General features: G+C 42.8%; 1 protein-coding gene across 2 annotated transcripts in view; it reads left to right on the top strand.

Moving 5' to 3' along the window:
* The window catches only part of DRC12 (dynein regulatory complex subunit 12 homolog), a 52,483-nt gene that overhangs the window by 18,898 nt on the left and 14,927 nt on the right, over positions 1-18,658 (top strand). Inside the window, exons 1-3 of one of the 2 annotated variants that reach the window (XM_073602538.1) lie at positions 2,102-2,255; positions 12,255-12,320; positions 13,903-13,965. In XM_073602538.1, coding sequence (XP_073458639.1) covers positions 2,120-2,255; positions 12,255-12,320; positions 13,903-13,965 — 265 coding nt within the window. In that variant the 5' untranslated portion in view covers positions 2,102-2,119. Of the gene's footprint in view, positions 1-2,101; positions 2,256-12,254; positions 12,321-13,902; positions 13,966-18,658 lie in introns of those variants that run through there. The other variant, XM_073602539.1, reaches the window with a different exon arrangement.

The raw sequence follows: 18,658 nt of genomic DNA, 5'->3' as shown, positions 1-18,658 counted from the left end.
GGCAAATATGCATGCAGGACAAAAAAGAGCATTAAAAAATTACAGCATGCATGAGGACAAAGGGGACATTCTAAGCATATTGTAATCATGGTAATTAGTGTCTGAGTAAAGAAATACATTACATTAGCAAACATTAAATACAATAAAATATGATGTTAAAGGATAAAAATCTTACCTTAATATAGTCCTTCTGCAGGACGTGGATGATGGCAGAACAGGTCTCTGGGATAATGATCCCCAGAGCCTGGGGGGAGATGCCTGTCGAGAACTTGAGGTCCTGCAGGCTTCTCCCTGTCGCCAAGTACCGCAACGTGGCGACCAGCCTCTGCTCTGGAGTGATGGCTTGCCTCATGCAGGAATCCTGCCTGCTGATATAAGGGGTCAGCAAAGCCAACAGACGGTGAAACACGGGGTCCGTCATCCTGAGAAAGTTCCTGAAATCCTCAGGATTATTCTCACGGATCTCACGGAGCAAAGGCATGTGACAGAATTGGTCACGCTGGAGCAACCATTTCTTTGTCCATGAACTCCTCCTCGCCCTGTTCATGGACTGGGCTTGGGCTGAAGAATGAACTACAGCACCAAGCACATACAATGCACAAGCTCTACGACGAGTACGTACGTGCAACATGGCTTCCAAATGGTCGGCTGGTCAGAACGCACTTAACAGAGCGCACTGAAGAACAGCAATGTCTGTGAAGAGCGAGCTGAAAATCAGCAAGGAGCGGACAAGAACACACTTATAAATCAATGCGAACTGACTACACACACTGAAAAGCAGATACAAACCTCACAAGCACAGACTGAACAACAGTTAAACGATCTGAAAAACACGAGTCTGAAAAAGCGCAAATCTTCTCTCACCAAACTTCTACTAACACAAGATAAACACGAAGTGAGCAGAAGGGGCCCAACGGGTGGCGCACAAGCTATTACACTTCCGTTTTATAGTCTCGTCGGACCTGGTGTACATCACCGCGTACTAGGCGGTCGGACTTTGGTGTGATCATGTGTAGGCAAGTCCGTTCATTCAAAAGTCCATCGGAAGACCCTCGAAAGTCCATCAGAAAGACGGTCGGACTTTTGATGCTGAAAAGTCCGTTCGTGTGTACGCAACAAAAGACTGCTGGCAATACATTTCTGAATGTTGTTAATACAAATGATTTAACCGCTTGCCGACTAGCCGCCGTCATTATACTGTGGCAGGTTGGCACGATCCCGTGAATTGCCGTCATTGTATGTCGGCTCGCGGGAACGAGATAGCAGGCGCGTGCGCTACACTGTTCTGTTCTGTGAGGAATTACAGATCGTGAGTTCCTAATAGCTAGGAACCACGATCTGTCATCCCCTCTAGTCAGTCCCATCCGCCCACAGTTAGAAACACACTGAGGGAACACAGTTAAGCCCTTCCCTGCCAGTGACATTTTTACAGTAATCGGTGCATTTTTTAAAGCACTGATCGCTGTATAAATGCCAATGGTCCCAAAAATATGTCAAAAGTGTCCGATGTGTCCGCCATAATGTCGCAGTCCCGATAAAAATCGCAGATAGCCGCCATTACTAGTAAAAAAAATAATAATAATAAAAATGCTATAAATCAATCACCTATTTTGTAGACGCTATAACTTTTACGCAAACCAATCAATATACGCTTATTGCGATATTTTACCAGAAATATGTAGAAGAATACATATCAGCCTAAACTGAGAAAAAATTTGCTTTTCTAATAAAAAAACTGGGGATATTTATTATAGCAAAAAGTACAAAATATTGTCTTTTTTTTGTTTATGGCGCAAAAAATAAAAACCGCAAAGGTGATCAAATACCACCAAAAGAAAGCTCTATTTGTGGGAAAGAAATGACGTCAATTTTGTTTGGGTGCAGCATCGCACGACCGTGCAATTGCCAGTTCAAGCGACGCAGTGCCAAATCGCAAAAAAATGGCCTGGTCATTAAGCAGCCAAATCTTCCGGGGCTGAAATGGTTAATAAACTAAATAACTTCACTCTTCCTTTATGTTGGGCCGCAATGTTTTTTTTTTTCTTTTCCCGTGGCCTGTTTTTACTCCATCACCATAAGGTTGTTAGGCTTCCTTGGTTTCCATAGCAGAGTCCTAACAATGACTCTCCAATCCTTCTTCTGTACCTGCATTGGCCAGTCTGTGAGAGGTGTGGACTCATATAATGAAATCCTGAGCTGGTTGTGCTGCCTGTCATTCTCCTCTCACTCCTTCCTAAGCAACAACTATACCCCTGGTGAGTTATTGTTATTGACTTACTCTACAAAGCCTATATAATCCTATTATAAAGCATGCTGATAGCTATTCCTGCTGCTTACCTAACTTTAAAGATTTTATATTTTAATCACAGTGGGTTCCCTTAAGGAATGGATGGTGAATCATTGGTTGATAAAATGACAACAACAATATTAAATGCAAGAATGAGATAATCAATTTGTGTGTGTTAAATACTGCAGCAATTCCAGCTTTGTGAATAAGAATGAGCTCCGGCGTGTTCGCACAGCCCACGTTCAGAGCCCGCCAGGAAGTCGGCACTGCGCTGCGCTAATCACAGGCAGTGAGACATTTCCCGATCTCTGCAGCCGCACATCGCGTAAATGTCTCTCTGCCTGTAATTAGCGCAGCGCCGTGCAGACTTCCTGGCGGGCTTTGCACGTGGGCTGTGTGAACACGCCGGAGCTCATCATTATTTGTGAATAATAAGCCATCTGTAGTCATTTTTGAAGCATGTGTGCACTTGTTGTCACTTTGGCAGGCCTCTCCATATGTCTTAGTATTCCTTCTGATCAATTATATATTTATCTTGTAGTGGCAAATCAGCAGGGCGTGAAGCACTTATGCACTCCGCCTATACATGTGTATATACACACACACTATATTGTGAAAAGTATTGGGACGCCTGCCTTTACACGCACAAGAACTTTATTGGCATCACAGCCTTAGTCCGTAGGGTTCAATTATGAGTTGGCCCACCCTTTGCAGCTATAACAGCTTCAACTCTTCTAGGAAGGCTGTCCACAAGGTTTAGGAGTGTGTCTATGGGAATGTTTGACCATTCTTTCAGAAGTGCATTTGTGAGGTCAGGCACTGATGTTGGATGAGAAGGCCTGGCTCTCAGTCTCCACTCTAATTCATCTCAAAGATGTTCTATCGGGTTGAGGTGCAGACCAGTCAAGTTCCTCCACCCCAAACTCGATCATCCATGTCTTTATGGACCTTGCTTTGTGCACAGTCATGTTGGAACAGGAAGGGGCCATCCCCAAAATGTTCCCATAAAGTTGGGAGCATAAAATTGTCCAAAATGTCTTGGTATGCTGATGCCTTAAAAGTTCCTTTCACTGGAACTAAGGGGCTAAGCCCAACTCCTGAAAAACAATCCCACACCATAATCCCCCCTCCACCAAATGATTTGGAACAGTAAACGAAGCAAGGTCTATAAAGACATAAGTAGGGGAAGATGGTAGTTGCGCTGTGATGAAGGGGGGGGGGGGTTGAAGCTACAAAGATGACTAAAGTGTCAAAGTGAACTTAAAAAGAAACGGGCCAATGCATGAATGGATCCTACATGCTAAAAGAACATGGTGAGGATGCAGTGCAGTGCAACGTAGCTGATCAACATGACTATAATGTTGCGGGCAGACAAAGCCTAATATATAAAGGTAATTGTGAAACAGTGACTGCTTGAATATAGCAAAGCAAAAATGCATATACTAACACAAATAGGATAAATAATGACACAATACAAAAAAATATATAATGCAAGAAAAATACATGTGGGCTAGTGCCCCATTAGCAAAAACGTGCCAAATCCTGGTGGACTACAAGTGACAAATCCCTAGGACAAACATGAATAATAGTTCTATCATCCAGTCCAAAAACAAAAACTTGTGATGAGAAACACAAAACAATTCCAATCGTGAAGGGAAGGGGGATCTTCAGTGAGGACACCTCGTGTTTGCAAGCCGCTTACCTTACAGCTGTAAGGTGTACAGCCTGTGTTGCAAATGACCCGCAGGTGTAGACGTTCCATGTATAAGGTAGTGACAATGATGAACATGCCAAGCGAAATATAAAAAATAAAAAGTATACAGCATGTAAAATAACTCTGCGATGACCACAGTTTAGGGGGGGGGCAAGACACACACGGGGGAGGTTGCACTCACTTGCATTAAGTGAGTGTGGGCATCAATCCACGAGCGCCGAGCTCGTATGCCTCCAGGAGTATCACCAATCTGGAATCTGTCCCCGTGCCTGGAAACTGGAATATGTCCCCGTGCCTCTCTCCTCAGTGTTCGTCAGGTAGAGTAGTGATGTACAGTGTGAGGGGGAAAGAGACGCACATAGCGTGATCCCATATAAAAGGTATATTTATTTAATAAAACAAGTCCAATCAACTTACATTTAAAACAATGCTGCAGTGTGTAGTAACTACGAGCGCCGAGCTCGTCTCCTGTTGTTTGTCTGTGGCAGCGTCCCGTGCTCCAATCCTGGAGGAGCGAGTTTGGGGTGAAGGAACTTGACTGGCCTGCACAGAGTCCTGACCTCAACCCAATAGAACACCATTGGGATGAATTAGAGCGGAGACTGTGAGCCAAGCCTTCTCTGCTGCCCTCTGTTGACCTGATGGGGCCCAGGAAAATGTAATTACACTCCCCACACAAAAAAAAAATGTGTTTGAGAAGTCCTATTTTTTTGGTATCATGGAGAAATTAACTTTGATGTTGCCCGGGCCCCTTTGTGAAGCTTTTTCTTTTCTTTTCCTGGTCCCTATCCATGGCAGCATACCTGTGACAGGCTCCGCCTTGGCTCCTCCCTCAGGACCAGTAAATATTATAAAAGGATTAGTGTACTCCCAGCATTCTACGTAATATAGCATACCGAGGGTGGGATTGTATGCTGCCATGGATAGGCAGCAGGAAAATAAATTTATGGTAAGTATGAAACAATTTTCTGTTTTCCCGGTGCCTCCATGGCAGCATACCTGTGACAAATAACTAGCTGAAATGGGTGGGATGATGCATATTAAAAGATTTACTTGATAGCCTGTCTGCCAGTTTTTACAGATAAGAAAGCTGCTGGGTCCACTCTGTATCATCTGGTAAACGCATGTTGGGATGACCATGATGCTACCCTTTAGATTGTTTTGATGAATACGTATGCTCTGGCCATCCAAAAAGGAGAAAACAACCGGATGGCATACAGCCCAACTGAAGAGGGGGTTCCAGTCCCCTGTCCCTTTAAACCTTCTTAACCAGCTTGATTATCCATGAAACTATTGTACTAGAGCAGGGATTTGCAAACTATCGCTCCCCAGCTGCCATGGAACCACATGTCCCATGAGGTATTGTAAAGCTCTGATATTCACAGACATGACTAGGCATGATGGATACTGCAGGCTTACTCCTAAATCAAGATCAAGGAGTTGGGAGGAAGAGGGTACATCAGGGGTGAAGTTTTGCTGTTCGCGAAAGATCTAAACTTACTCCAAACCTAGTCACACGCATTGTTCATTGAAGGCTCCTGTGCTTTGAGCAGAGTCGAAACAACTCTGGAGGAACATCCTAATGATTAAAGCCTCTGTTTTAACATTCTAATGTTAAGGTTCAATCTGTGAGGATTCTGTTGGGTGTGATGCCTCGAGCCAGAAGAAAGGGTATCAGAGGAATATTTACCGGAGGCTGGGCACTAAGAAACATTGCCCTAGGGAATCATGGCTCTCCCTGCAAATATGGCAGGACTGTTATCACTGTTTATTGTTGATATTGCAAGTCTTGACAGTGCATCTATTGCTTCTACCCAAGGGTGAGGTAGATGTGAAATAAACCTCAGCAGCTTGGTATTGCTTGCTGTAGTAAAAGGATGCAGTTGGGTTGTAGGGATCATTTGTTGGGATCCAGGAATCCTTGGGATAGGTGATCGGCGTCTGTGTTTAAGTGGGCAGGAAGATAGACTACTCTTATGTCCTTCAGATTCCCCTCTGCCCAAATGAAGATGGGTTCCACTTCCCTTAGTAAGGAACCGTTGTTGGTTCCGCCTTGGTGATGTATGTATGATATTGCAGCTCTATTGTCTACCCGAATCAGAACTGATTTGTCCTTGATCTGAGAGAGAAAATGCTGTCGATGCGAGATAAGCTGCCTGAATTTCCAGGATTTTGCGATGATGTCTGCCACATTGAATGCCCATCTCTCTTGAACCAACATCTGGTTGCAATGTGCCTCCTAGCCTATTGCATTGGTGTCTGTGGTAACTGTGGTCCAGAACAGACATGCCTTAATGGATGTGGCTTTATAGGCATCTCTCTCTTTGTCCACTAGTGCAGATCCCTGTGCATCAAACTTGTTTGATATATGGACTGGGATAGATGGTTTGCTCGATTGCTTCAGGAATTCTAGCTAAAAGGTGCCTGAGGTATCCATGTGTCCATGGGACCCTCTGGATACAAAAAGACAAAAACCCCTATTGAGTTGAGTTAGCTTGAGGCTGTTATGTCAGATGGCAGGGACACTGTCCTTTCTGCGGTTTGAATAAGGCACCTAAACTGGAGAAATGATGACTTGTTTGATGATTTACCATCCAACCATATCTTGATAGTGTAGGCCACAGCATCCACCTGTGTTCCACTAGCTGGGCTGGATCTTTTGATAAAAGAACGATATGGTCTGGTTAGTGATAAGAACTGAGACCCAGTTCTCATAAAGAAGCTGGCTTTACAGGCTGGACATAGGGCTGAACTAGGAAAAAGTTGAAGTCCGAGGGCCGAGCTCTTCTGAGGTATCCTCAGATGGCCTCCTCATCATCCAGATGTCTAGGAGGGATGCTTGCTGCGTGGTGAGATGATTCTCTCAAGGATGGGCCAGGAAGAGTTAACTTCTCTTGAGGAGACTGAGCTAATTGCTGCAATAGAACTGCTGTTGCTCATTCCGCTGTGTATCACCCTGCCCATCTTTGAGTAGGAGCAAAGAAATGGTATTCATAAGTAAAGAAAAAGAAAGAAATTACATTTACCATAAGCAAAAAACAGGGTCCCCTCCAGGGGCTCCCGCATAGGCAACCTCCGTAGATGACAACATGCTGCCATGCTGAAAGCCCCCAGTAATAAACAATGGTGAGGGGAAGGACATCTTGTGGAAGATACAACCCTCTAAGAAATGATTTTGACAAACAAGGGCAAAAAATTTAAAATTTGCCCCTATTTAAGATGGCCACCACAACCTCAGGCTAGACCGCGCATGCGTTGCCAGCAGCACTAGGACCTATGACGTCCGCGCATGCACAGAGTGGGCAAAAAAACGCAGAGGAACTCAGAAAAGCCGGTGCGACGTGCGCGCCACCCTCTATAGTAACCAGAAATTAAGGTACAATATCACAAGAGGGGGAAGGTGGTGGGGGAGGAAGAAAGCGAAAAAGAGAGAGAGGAACGTAAAAAAAGGAAAGCGAGAGAGAATGGATGACAGGATAGAGAAATGGAAGGCTAAGGATAAGTGAAAAAAAGTGAAAAATAGATATAGCTGCTTTCTCTGCTGCAGGCTTGGGCAAAAGCCAGTATATAAATGCAGATAGGAGCTCTTAGTTAAAGGGGTTGTAAACCCTTGTGTTTTCTCACCTTAATGCAGCCTGGAAAATGTTCATTGAGACACAGGCCTGAAGTCAGCAGGGTACATGTGAGTATATAGAGTTCCATAGAAAAGGGTCTATTACTGTATATTACTGTATACACAGAAGAGTTTCTAGTGACCTTGGCTGACACCCCTCAATAGCTCTCACCCTTTCACCCTACAACTGGTTCTTTACATTCCCACAATGTTTCTGGTCTAAGTTTTTTTGCCCAACCTATTAGGTTTTTAACATTCCCAATTTTGAAAAGAAGTAGTTTTTTTTTAAGAATGTTTGCAATAGAATCTACACTGAGTGCAATTTTTGTTTGACACTTGTAAAATGGAAATCTTTAATAAACAATATTTGGAAAAAAATGGGTGGTAAAAGTGATTTATTACTTTAAAGCTGAACTCTAAACAGATGCAAAAGAAACAAATAAATACAGCTTTGTAATCATTAATACATTAATAAATACAAGCAGTGTGAATTATTGACTTTGATCTGATAAGTGCTGCAAGGAGCTAAACAGTTCATATGCTGACAAGTAGCATGCTGATAGGAGTAGAGAGCAGAGAAACAGAGAGATGAGCTAATCACTGTGCTGCTTTTTCTGTCACTGTCCAGTCACAGGCTGGAGGGAGTTAAGGGTCACCCAGGCTCAGAAGAAGAGGATACTGGCCATAAAACTGAGGATATCTAATAGCAGAAAAAGTACTGCAGAGGAAATCTCTGGATTGAAGGCGAATATTGCAACAAAAGCCAGTTTTATGTTATCTTCTAATGGGCTATTCATTTTTATGTTGTCATTTTGGCTGGAGTTCTGCTTTAAGGATTTTTATTGTATTCAAAATAGAAGCACTTTAACCTCCCTAGTCCTCCCTTTCAGACATGACATCACTTTTTCCACAGTTTTATTACTAGCATAGAATAAGAGTAGCATAGAACAAAGCAGAGATGTTCTGTTTCTAGACTTTTGTCATTTTAATTCAGTATGGAGCATTCCAAGTCTCTCTGATATACTCAGGGCTGGACTGGGAATATAAACCAGCCCTGGAAAAAAATGTCATACCAGCCCCATAGCAGTATTATACCAGCCCAAAATCATAACGTCATTATGTTATTGTTCATGAAAGGGAAAACTATGTATTTTAAAGCACACTTGAAGAGTGTATTATATATAGATAGACAGATATAAAAGCACATAGGGCTAGGGATATACAGTGGGGACGGAAAGTATTCAGACCCCCTAAATTTTTCACTCATTCTTACTTTGCAGCCATTTGCTAAAATCATTTAAGTTCATTTTTTTCCTCATTAATGTACACACAGCACCCCATATTGACAGAAAAACACAGAATTGTTGACATTTTTGCAGATTTATTAAAAAAGAAAAACAGAAATATCACATGGTCCTAAGTATTCAGACCCTTTGCTCAGTATTTAGTAGAAGCACCCTTTTCATCTAATACAGCCATGAGTCTTTTGGGAAAGATGCAACAAGTTTTTCACACCTGGATTTGGGGATCCTCTGCCATTCCTCCTTGCAGATCCTCTCCAGTTCTGTCAGGTTGGATGGTAAACGTCGGTGGACAGCCATTTTTAGGTCTCTCCAGAGATGCTCAATTGGGTTTAAGTCAGGGCTCTGGCTGGGCCATTCAAGAACAGTCACGGAGTTGTTGTGAAGCCACTCCTTCGTTATTTTAGCTGTGTGCTTAGGGTCATTGTCTTGTTGAAAGGTAAACCTTCGGCCCAGTCTGAGGTCCTGAGCACTCTGGAGAAGGTTTTCATCTAGGATAGCTCTGTGTTTGTGGTGGCCCCACAGCATGATGCGGCCACCACCATGCTTCACTGTTGGGACTGTATTGGATAGGTGATGAGCAGTGCCTGGTTTTCTCCACACATACCGCTTAGAATTAAGGCCAAAAAGTTCTATCTTGGTCTCATCAGATCAAAGAATCTTATTTCTCACCATCTTGGAGTCCTTCAGGTGTTTTTTAGCAAACTCCATGCGGGCTTTCTTGTGTCTTGCACTGAGGAGAGGCTTCCGTCGGGCCATAAAGCCCCGACTGGTGGAGGGCTGCAGTGATGGTTGACTTTCTACAACTTTCTCCCATCTCCCGACTGCATCTCTGGAGCTCAGCCACAGTGATCTTTGTGTTCTTCTTTACCTCTCTCACCAAGGCTCTTGTCCCCCGATAGCTCAGTTTGGCCAGACGGCCAGCTCTAGGAAGGGTTCTGGTCGTCCCAAACGTCTTCCATTTAAGGATTATGGAGCCCACTGTGCTCTTAGGAACCTTAAGTGCAGCAGAATTTTTTTGTAACCTTGGCCAGTTCTGTGCCTTGCCACAATTCTGTCTCTGAGCTCTTCAGGCAGTTCCTTTGACCTCATGATTCTCATTTGCTCTGACATGCACTGTGAGCTGTAAGGTCTTACATAGATAGGTGTGTGGACTAATTAAGTCCAATCAGTATAATCAAACACAGCTGGACTCAAATGAAGGCGTAGAACCATCTCAAAGATGATCAGAAGAAATGGACAGCACCTGAGTTAAATATATGAGTGTCACAGCAAAGGGTCTGAATACTTAGGACCATGTGAGATTTCAGTTTTTGCGTCCCCACTGTGTATATATATATATATATATATATATATATATATATATATATATATATATATATATATATATATATATATATATATATATTATATATATATATATATATATATATATATATATATATATATATATATATATATATATATAAAGAAAATTCCAGTTAAAGGTGGTAACATGGTCAATCATCAAGGGGGATCCAAGGAACTCTGGGAACGTGAGGGGAGGGGGGTGGACGACTCTGGTGACCAGAGACCACCTTCCGCAGAAAGAATCCACTAAGGTAAGGGGGGGGGGGTTACTGATATAAGGGGGAAAACTTTATATCAGTGTCCCTGTACATTATTGTATTTATGCCCTCCTTACATCAGTGACCCCCCCTCTGTCCTGGCGGGGCTGTGACTGTCCTCCTCTCAGTTGCACCATGTAGGGCTCAGTCAGTCGGCTCCAGCTTGGTGGCTCTGGTTTTCCTATAGTCTCCTCTCCACAGTCCACACATGTCTGACTTCTCCCGTGACCCCCATCCTAGTAGCACTCCCACTCTTGACTCCTCTCCAGACTCCCTCAGAGACTGGAGACATGATATAAGACAAGAGGTGGTCAGAGACTGCAGACATGGTACAAGAGATCAATGCAGTCTCACGAGTGCCCATCAATGCAGCCTCACTGTGCCCATAATCGCAGCCTCACTGTGCCCATCAATGCAACCTCACTGTGCCCATAATCGCAGCCTCACTGTGCCCATCAATGTGGCCTCACTGTGCCCATAATCACAGCCTCTCTGTGCCCATCAATGCAGCCTCACTTTGCCCATAATCGCAGCCTCATTGTGCCCATCAATGCAGCCTCACTGTGCCCATAATCACAGCCTTACTGTGGCCATCAATGCAGCCTCATTGTGCCCAAAATCACAGCCTCACTCTGCCATCAATGCAGCCTCAATGTGGCCTCACTGTGCCTATGAATGCAGACTCACCATAGCCTGCTCTTGATCACATACACAGCGGACATCTCCTGCTGTGTGTCACGGAGCTGGGTCTGTGTGTTGTCGGCGATGCTGTAACAAGGCCCCGCCCCCCCTAGACCGGCTCGTGTGATAGGCGGAACACAGATTCAATCTACTATCACACCAGCTGGTCTAGGGGGGCAGGACCTTGTAACAGCTCCGCCGACAACACACAGACCCAGCTCCGTGACACACAGCGCACCCGCTGTGTGTGACAAAGAAGAGGAGGAGGCGGGAGCGCTGCAGCCACAGATCAAAGCAGCCCCAGGGCGGGTGGCCTACCGGGAAATTTCCCAGTATCCCGGTAGGCCAGTCCGGCCCTAGATATACTGTAGTGTTTTCCAGTGATCCACTCAAACAGGAAGGACAGTGGACATCTTCTCTCCTTCTGCCTTGAGGAGATATGGACTCTTATTTTTTCTCACTGTTTGCACAGCTTCATATTTTGTACTCTTATTCCTGGAAGTACATTTCTAAAACTGGATACAATATTCCAGAATGTTGTGCCATAATTATTTAAAATGAGGCTAAAAGCAAAACTTTTTTTCATTTTGGAGTAAAGGAGGATTATATCCCCTGTCAATTTGTTTTCCCATCTGTGTCCCATTGTGGAGATTTCCCTTTACTTCCTACCCTATAGGCAAAATCGGAAGTAAGAGGGAATCCCTCCAAAGTGAGGGAGTCCTGGGTTTTTACCAGGGTCACCAGAATTTGTGTCCCCATTGGAAGATTTCTCCTCTATTCCTGTTCCAATAACAGTCCAAAATTTGGGGCTTTCTTATACTTTCACTATCGGTGGTAATGGTAAATAGGACACTTAAAGAGGGTGCATTTCCCCAATGGAAGCACAGACAGCAGTAAAAACCTGACAGATGTTCTAATCCCTCTCCACTTTATCCAAACTTAAAAAAAGTTTTGCCTTTAGTTATACTTTTAATTAATAAACCTTCCACTGCTTTTTAAGATGTACATGTAGGTATCTGGTGACTTTATTGACCATCTTCTTTTCTCATAGTAATGCCTCCCAAACTGAAGGGGAAGCTTCAGAATAAGAAGAAAATGAAAAAGCAGAAAGAATCAGGTACTGTAATACTGAGTATGCAATTGGGAATACATGCATCTTACCACTCACTGATATTTTATTAGGGTTTCATCAGTAAACTCAAAATAATTGTAATTTGAGTGGAGCCTTCTTGACACCATGTAAAACAATGATATGTGCCCTTTTGATGTCATATGACAAGTCAGCAGGATGATTTTGCAGCATTTATGCAAAATATCCTGAAGTCAACCCCTTAAGCCCTTGGGGCTTAAAGTGAAAGATACTCCTTTTCTTGCACTCTGGGGGTTAAGATCAGCAGCTGCAACTGTGGGGCATTGACTGGGCCACTTACCTGCCCATTCCTCCTTTTTTGCCCATTTACAAAACTCATGGTATTTTTTCCCAGAATATAAAGTGCTATATGATTGGAGCGGGTGGACCCTGTCATTCATCCGCCCCTCCTCCATTCACATTTTGTCCTGATATCTGCATTCTGTGATCTCCTGTAGAACAGCATTCACAATAAGATAGAGAGGGTTACCACTCTCAGCTAATCAGGTCATGATTGCTTTGAAGAGGGTTGTTAGTCTCCCTTTTTAATTGTGCTTACAGAAGGGCAGCATGGCTCATATTTTTCTGGACTTGAAGAATACATGATCATCAGGGATGTGGAAAACTTTGCCTTTCATTTAGAAATCAAGGTCCCATAGTCTGGAGGATAAGTGGAGAGGGACAGAATCCAAGTTGCATGAGGTCCAGTGTAAAGTTTCCACAGTCAGTGATGATTTGGGGAGCCATGTCATCCACTGGTGCTGGTCCATTGTGTTTTATCAAGTCCAAAGTCAGCGCAGCCCTCTACCAGGAAATTCTAGAGCATTTCATGCTTACCTCTGCTGACCAGCTTTATGGAGATGCTGATTTCAAATTCCAGCAAGACTTGGCACCTGCCCACATTGCAGAATACACCAATACCTAGTTTAATGATCATGGTATCACTGTGCTTGATTGGCCAGCAAACTCGCCTTACCTAAACCCCATAGAGAATCTGTGGGGCATTGTCAAGAGGAAGATGAGAGAAACCAGACCCAACAATGTAGACAAGCTGAAGGCCACTATCAAAGAAACCTGGGCTTCCATAATACCTCAGCAGTGCCACGGGCTGATCTCTTCCATGCCACGCTGCATTGATTCAGTAATCCATGCAAAATGAGCCCCGACCAAGTATTGAATGCATACTATACTGTACATAGACATGCTTTTCAGTAAGCCAACATTTCTGTATTAAAAATCCTTAATTTTCTGAGATACAGCTAGTGAAAACCCAAAATTCTGTAAGCCATAATCATCAAAATAAAAGAAAGAAATGCTTGAATTATATCACTCTGTGTGTAACGCATCTATATAAAATATGAGTTTCACTTTTTGAATTGAATTACTAAATTAAATTAACTTTTTGATGATATTCTAATTTTATGAGATGCACCTGTATATACAGTATATATTAAGGTAAATAGTTATCTCCACTGTACATTGTAGGGAATATAGATAATTACTTTATCTATTTATATATGCAGTATAGGTGTGTGTTGTAACCCTATAAAGCGTGACTTCATTCTGATAGGTCTAATGGAAGATAAACACAAAAAAGCCACTCTAGAGGTAGATGTCTTAAAGGATCACCTTGGTAAGTAATATCTAATTTGTTACAAGTTTAACAGAACCTGTTCATTACAGTTTATCATATGTTCTTTATAATTATAGTACAATATAGCATAATTTAGTGTGTGTGCGTGTGTGTGTATATATATATATATATATATATATATATATATATACCATATATATTATACAGACAGTTATTTTTATTTTTTTTTTGTAAGTAATATCATCCCAGTGCTTCTCACTATTTTACACCTGTACAAAAGGATGTTTTTGGTGGCACAGGATGCAGATCAAGTGCAGGTAGTCCTATTCATGTCTATTGGGACATAGCGTCTGTACGTATACAACCACTGCTCCCAATTTGTCATCTGTGCGGGTGTGGGTGCGTGTCTCTGAACACAGACCGTGTAAGCAGCAGTGGTCACAGGTTTGTATAGGAGGACCTCTCAAGAGCCCTTACAGAGATTGACCCAGAGGATTGTATTAATCCTAGTGTAGACCCATATACACAAGTGTTGAACCTCATGGCAAGTCCTCCATATGTACATCATATTCTCTGTTTGAGCACCCTGAAAAACAAGCAGCTGGATATGACAGTATACATTTAGCATTTTTTTTGTGGGGGTAATAAGAGCAAGACAATTCTTTGTAGGAATTTTCTAAGGCCTGCACACTATGGCAGCTTTGAAAAAGTGTTAGGAGTGAGGTAATAGAGGAATAATTCAATGTTCGGGATTTTGTAAGATTCTTTACATTGCTGGAAATTATGAGTCCCTTTTATATCTACAGTAGGTTAGAGTAGCCGTAACAAAGCCATGTGAACTCCACCAACAATGGCTAAGGGATCCTCTAAACAAGGAGGGAACAAGGGGCAATTAGAAAGGGGGAGAGGTGAAAGGTGAGAGGAGAGAAGGCCTGCAAAATTTTCAACAGAATCCCAAATGGACAACCATGAGTCAATATCAGTTTGAGAGGCCCTGGGCATAAGGAAGGGGGAAATCCAAATAAGAGGCGGCAGGGGGATGGATTGAACATTCAGCATGTCTGGCAAGGTGCCTTTTGTCAAGAGTGTAGTTGAATCAGTTGGGCAATTTGGGCTGTTTTGTAATACTAAGATATGTTGAGTAGCCTCCCCCCCCCCACCACCTCCCTGCTTATGAAGCCTGTTTCTATACAGTCTGTGTCTGGCTGAACCCCATATAAATTTAAAGACTTGGAGCTGTAGGGAGCACAGCATTAATATCAATGGTATAAAGACAGGTAAGACTCAGAATGGGTACCGTAAGTTAGGAATAAACAACATTTTAATTGTATGATTACACCAAAACCATAGGATTTTAGTATGGTCCCAGAATGTTAATAGATTCCTACGATGTTTAGTAATAGGGGATGTTTTCTTTGATCAAAAAGCTGAAGGTAGCAGAGGGTATAATGTGGCGGTATAGAATAATATTGAATAATTGAAAAAGAAACTAGGTCTGTAGAGATTGTTGAAAATATAGGGGTGGGGTAACATTCAAAACATTCGATTTTGAGTGATGTGGAGACCAAAAATAGATACAAATTGCAGGAGGAGAGATAGCAAGTTAGGGAGGGTAATATGGGAGGAAGTTACAAAATTATTGTGATAGGATATCATCCATAAATAGGGCAGTCTTGTGGTGAACACGTGTCCAAGCCCCTGATATCTTTGTTTGATTGAATATGTGCAGCAAGTGGCTTTAATGCAAGAACAAGAAAATAATGGTGAAAAGGAGCACCCCTGCTTCGTCCTACAACAAATCAGGAAATGAGATTCAGACCCATTATATTTGACCATGACATATGGGGTGTCATATGACTCACCAACCAATTTCAGAAAAGCATCACCAAGACTCCAATGGCATAATAGTATGTACAGTGCTTTGAAAAAGTATTCATACCCTTGACATTTTCCATATTTTGTCAAGGATTTTATGTGATAGACCAACACAAAGTGGCACATAATTTAGAAGTGGAAGGAAAATGATAAATGGTTTTCAACATTTGTTACCAATAAATATGTGAAAAGTGTGGCGTGCATTTGTATTCAGCCTCCTTTACTCTGATAACCCTAATTAAAATCTAGTGCAGGATAAAGCAATTAGCGGACCTCCAGCTGTTACAAAACTACAAGTCCCATCATGCCTTTGCCTCTGGGTGTCATGCTTGTGGCTATCAGATTCTTGCTATGCCTCATAGGAGTTGTAGTTCTGCAACAGCTGGAGGTCCGCTAATTGCATATTCCTGATCTAGTGGAACCAATTGCCTTCAGAAGTCACCTAATTAGTAAATAGAGTTCACCTGTGTGTAATTTATTCTCACTATAAATACAGCTGTTCTGTGAAGCCCTCAGAGGTTTGTTAGAGAACCTTGGTGGACAAACAGCATCATGAAGGCCAAGGAACACACCAGACAGGTCAGGGATAAAGTTGTGGAGAAGTTTAAAGCTGGGTTAGGTTATAAAAAAAATATCCCAAGCTTTGAACATCTCACGGAGCACTGTCAAGCCATCATCCAAAAATGGAAAGCGTGTGGCACAACTGCAAGCCTACCAAGTAAGGAGAGCATTAAATAGAGAAGCAGCCAAGAGGCCCATGGTAACTCTGGAGGAGCTGCAGAGATCCACAGCTCAGGTGGGAGAATCTGTCCACAGGACAACTATTAGTCGTGCACTCCACAAATCTGGCCTTTATCGAAGAGTGGCAAGAAGAAAGCCATTGTTAAAATAAAGCCATAAGAAGTCCTGTTTGCAGTTTGCTAGAAGCCATGTGGGGGACACAGCAAACATGTGGAAGAAGGTGCTCTGATCAGATGAGTACAAAAATTAACTTTTTGGCATAAAAGCAAAACGCTATGTGTGGCAGAAAACTAACACTGCACATCACCCTGAATACACCATCCCCACCGTGAAACATGGTGGTGGCGGCATCATGTGGGGATTTCAGCAGGGACAGGGAAGCTGTTCAGAGTTGATGGGAAGGTGGATGGAGCCAAATGCAGGGCAATCTTATGCCGCGTACACGCGGCCGGTTTTGCCGTCGGAATAAGCTCCGAAGGTTTCTCAAACGGAACTCCGATGGAATTCCATTCAAGCGGTCTTGCCTGCACACGGTCAAACCAAAGTCCGACAAAAGTCCGACTGTCCAGAACGAGGAGACGTACAGCACGTACGACGGGACTAAAAAAAGGAAGTTCAATAGCCAGTAGCCAATAGCTTCCGTCTCGTACTTGCTTCAGAGCATGCGTCGTTTTTGGTTGGAACAGCATACAGACGATCGGTTTTCCCGATAGGAATTGGTTCCGTCGGAAATATTTAGAACATGTTCTATTTCTAGTTCCATCAGGATTTAAAAAAAAAAAAGACCAATGAGGCACACACACGATCTGAATATACGATGAAAAGCTTCCGTCTGACTTTTTCTGACGGACATTCCACTCATGTGTACGCGGCTTTAGAAGAAAACCTGTTAGAGTCTGCAAAAGACTTGAGCCTGGGGCAGAGGTTCACCTGCCAGCAGAACAACAACCCTAAACATACAGCCAGAGCTACAATGGAATGGTTTAGATCAAAGCATATTTATGTGTTAGAATGGCCAAGGCAAAGTCCAGACCTAAATCCAATTGAGAATCTGTGGCAAGACTTGAAAATTGCTGTTCACAGATGCTTTCCATCCAATCTGACAGAGCTTGAGCTATTTTGCAAAGAAGAATGGGAAAAATGTCACTCTCTAGATGTGCAAAGCTGGTAGAGACATACCCAAAAAGACTTGCAGCTGTAATTGCAGCAAAAGGTGGTTCTACAAAGTAATGACTCAGGGGGGCTGAATACAAATTCACGCCACACTTTTCACATATTTACTTGTAAAAAAATGTTGAAAACCATTTATCATTTTCCTTCCACTTCACAATTATGTGCCACTGTGTTGGTCTATCATATCAATCATATAAAATCCCAATAAAATACATTTACATTTTTGGTTGTAACATGACAAAATGTGGAAAATTTCAAGGGGTATGAATACTGTTTCATGGCACTGTATGATCATGACAAGTATCGAATGCTTTGGGCATGTCCAAAGAGAGTAGCGTAATCTGCTGTGGTCTCTAGCAGGTTAGGTGGTTGAGAAGATAGGTGCATTTAATGTTATCAGCTACCTGGCGAAGAGGAACAAAGTGGTCTCTTGGGAAGAGGCATCTGAGGAGGGAATATTTTTGTTTAGCTAGGAGTTTGGTTAGGACAGTGGTTCTCAACTCCAGTCCTCGGGACCCACCAACAGGCCAGATTTTAAGTATTACCTTGGGGAGTTGCAGACTAGAATACTGCAATCACTGAGCAGCAAGTGATATCACCTGTGATGTATTTCAGCTATCTTGCAAACCTGGCCTGTTGGTGGGTCCTGAGGACTGGAGTTGAGAACCACTGGGTTAGGATTTTAACGTTGATGTTTAACAATGAGATGGGGGGAAAGTTAGCACAAAACTGGGTGTCCTTGCCTGGCTTCAGAAGCATGACTATGGTGGCTTTCAGCATTGCTGGTAAAAGGTTACCATCTTGTTTGAGCTGGTTAAACCTATTAGTAAGATACAAGCCATGATGTTGACTAACTTCTTGTAGAACAGGGCCAAAAAACAGGGCTGGAGCCTGCAGCAAAACACTCTATCAACTGAAAAACTGACAAAGGGACAATTATTCC

Source organism: Aquarana catesbeiana, linkage group LG10, assembly GCF_042186555.1.
Source record: "Aquarana catesbeiana isolate 2022-GZ linkage group LG10, ASM4218655v1, whole genome shotgun sequence".
Lineage (NCBI taxonomy): Eukaryota > Metazoa > Chordata > Amphibia > Anura > Ranidae > Aquarana > Aquarana catesbeiana.
Note: the sequence above shows the minus strand (reverse complement) of the source record. Positions and strands in the feature narration are given on the sequence as shown.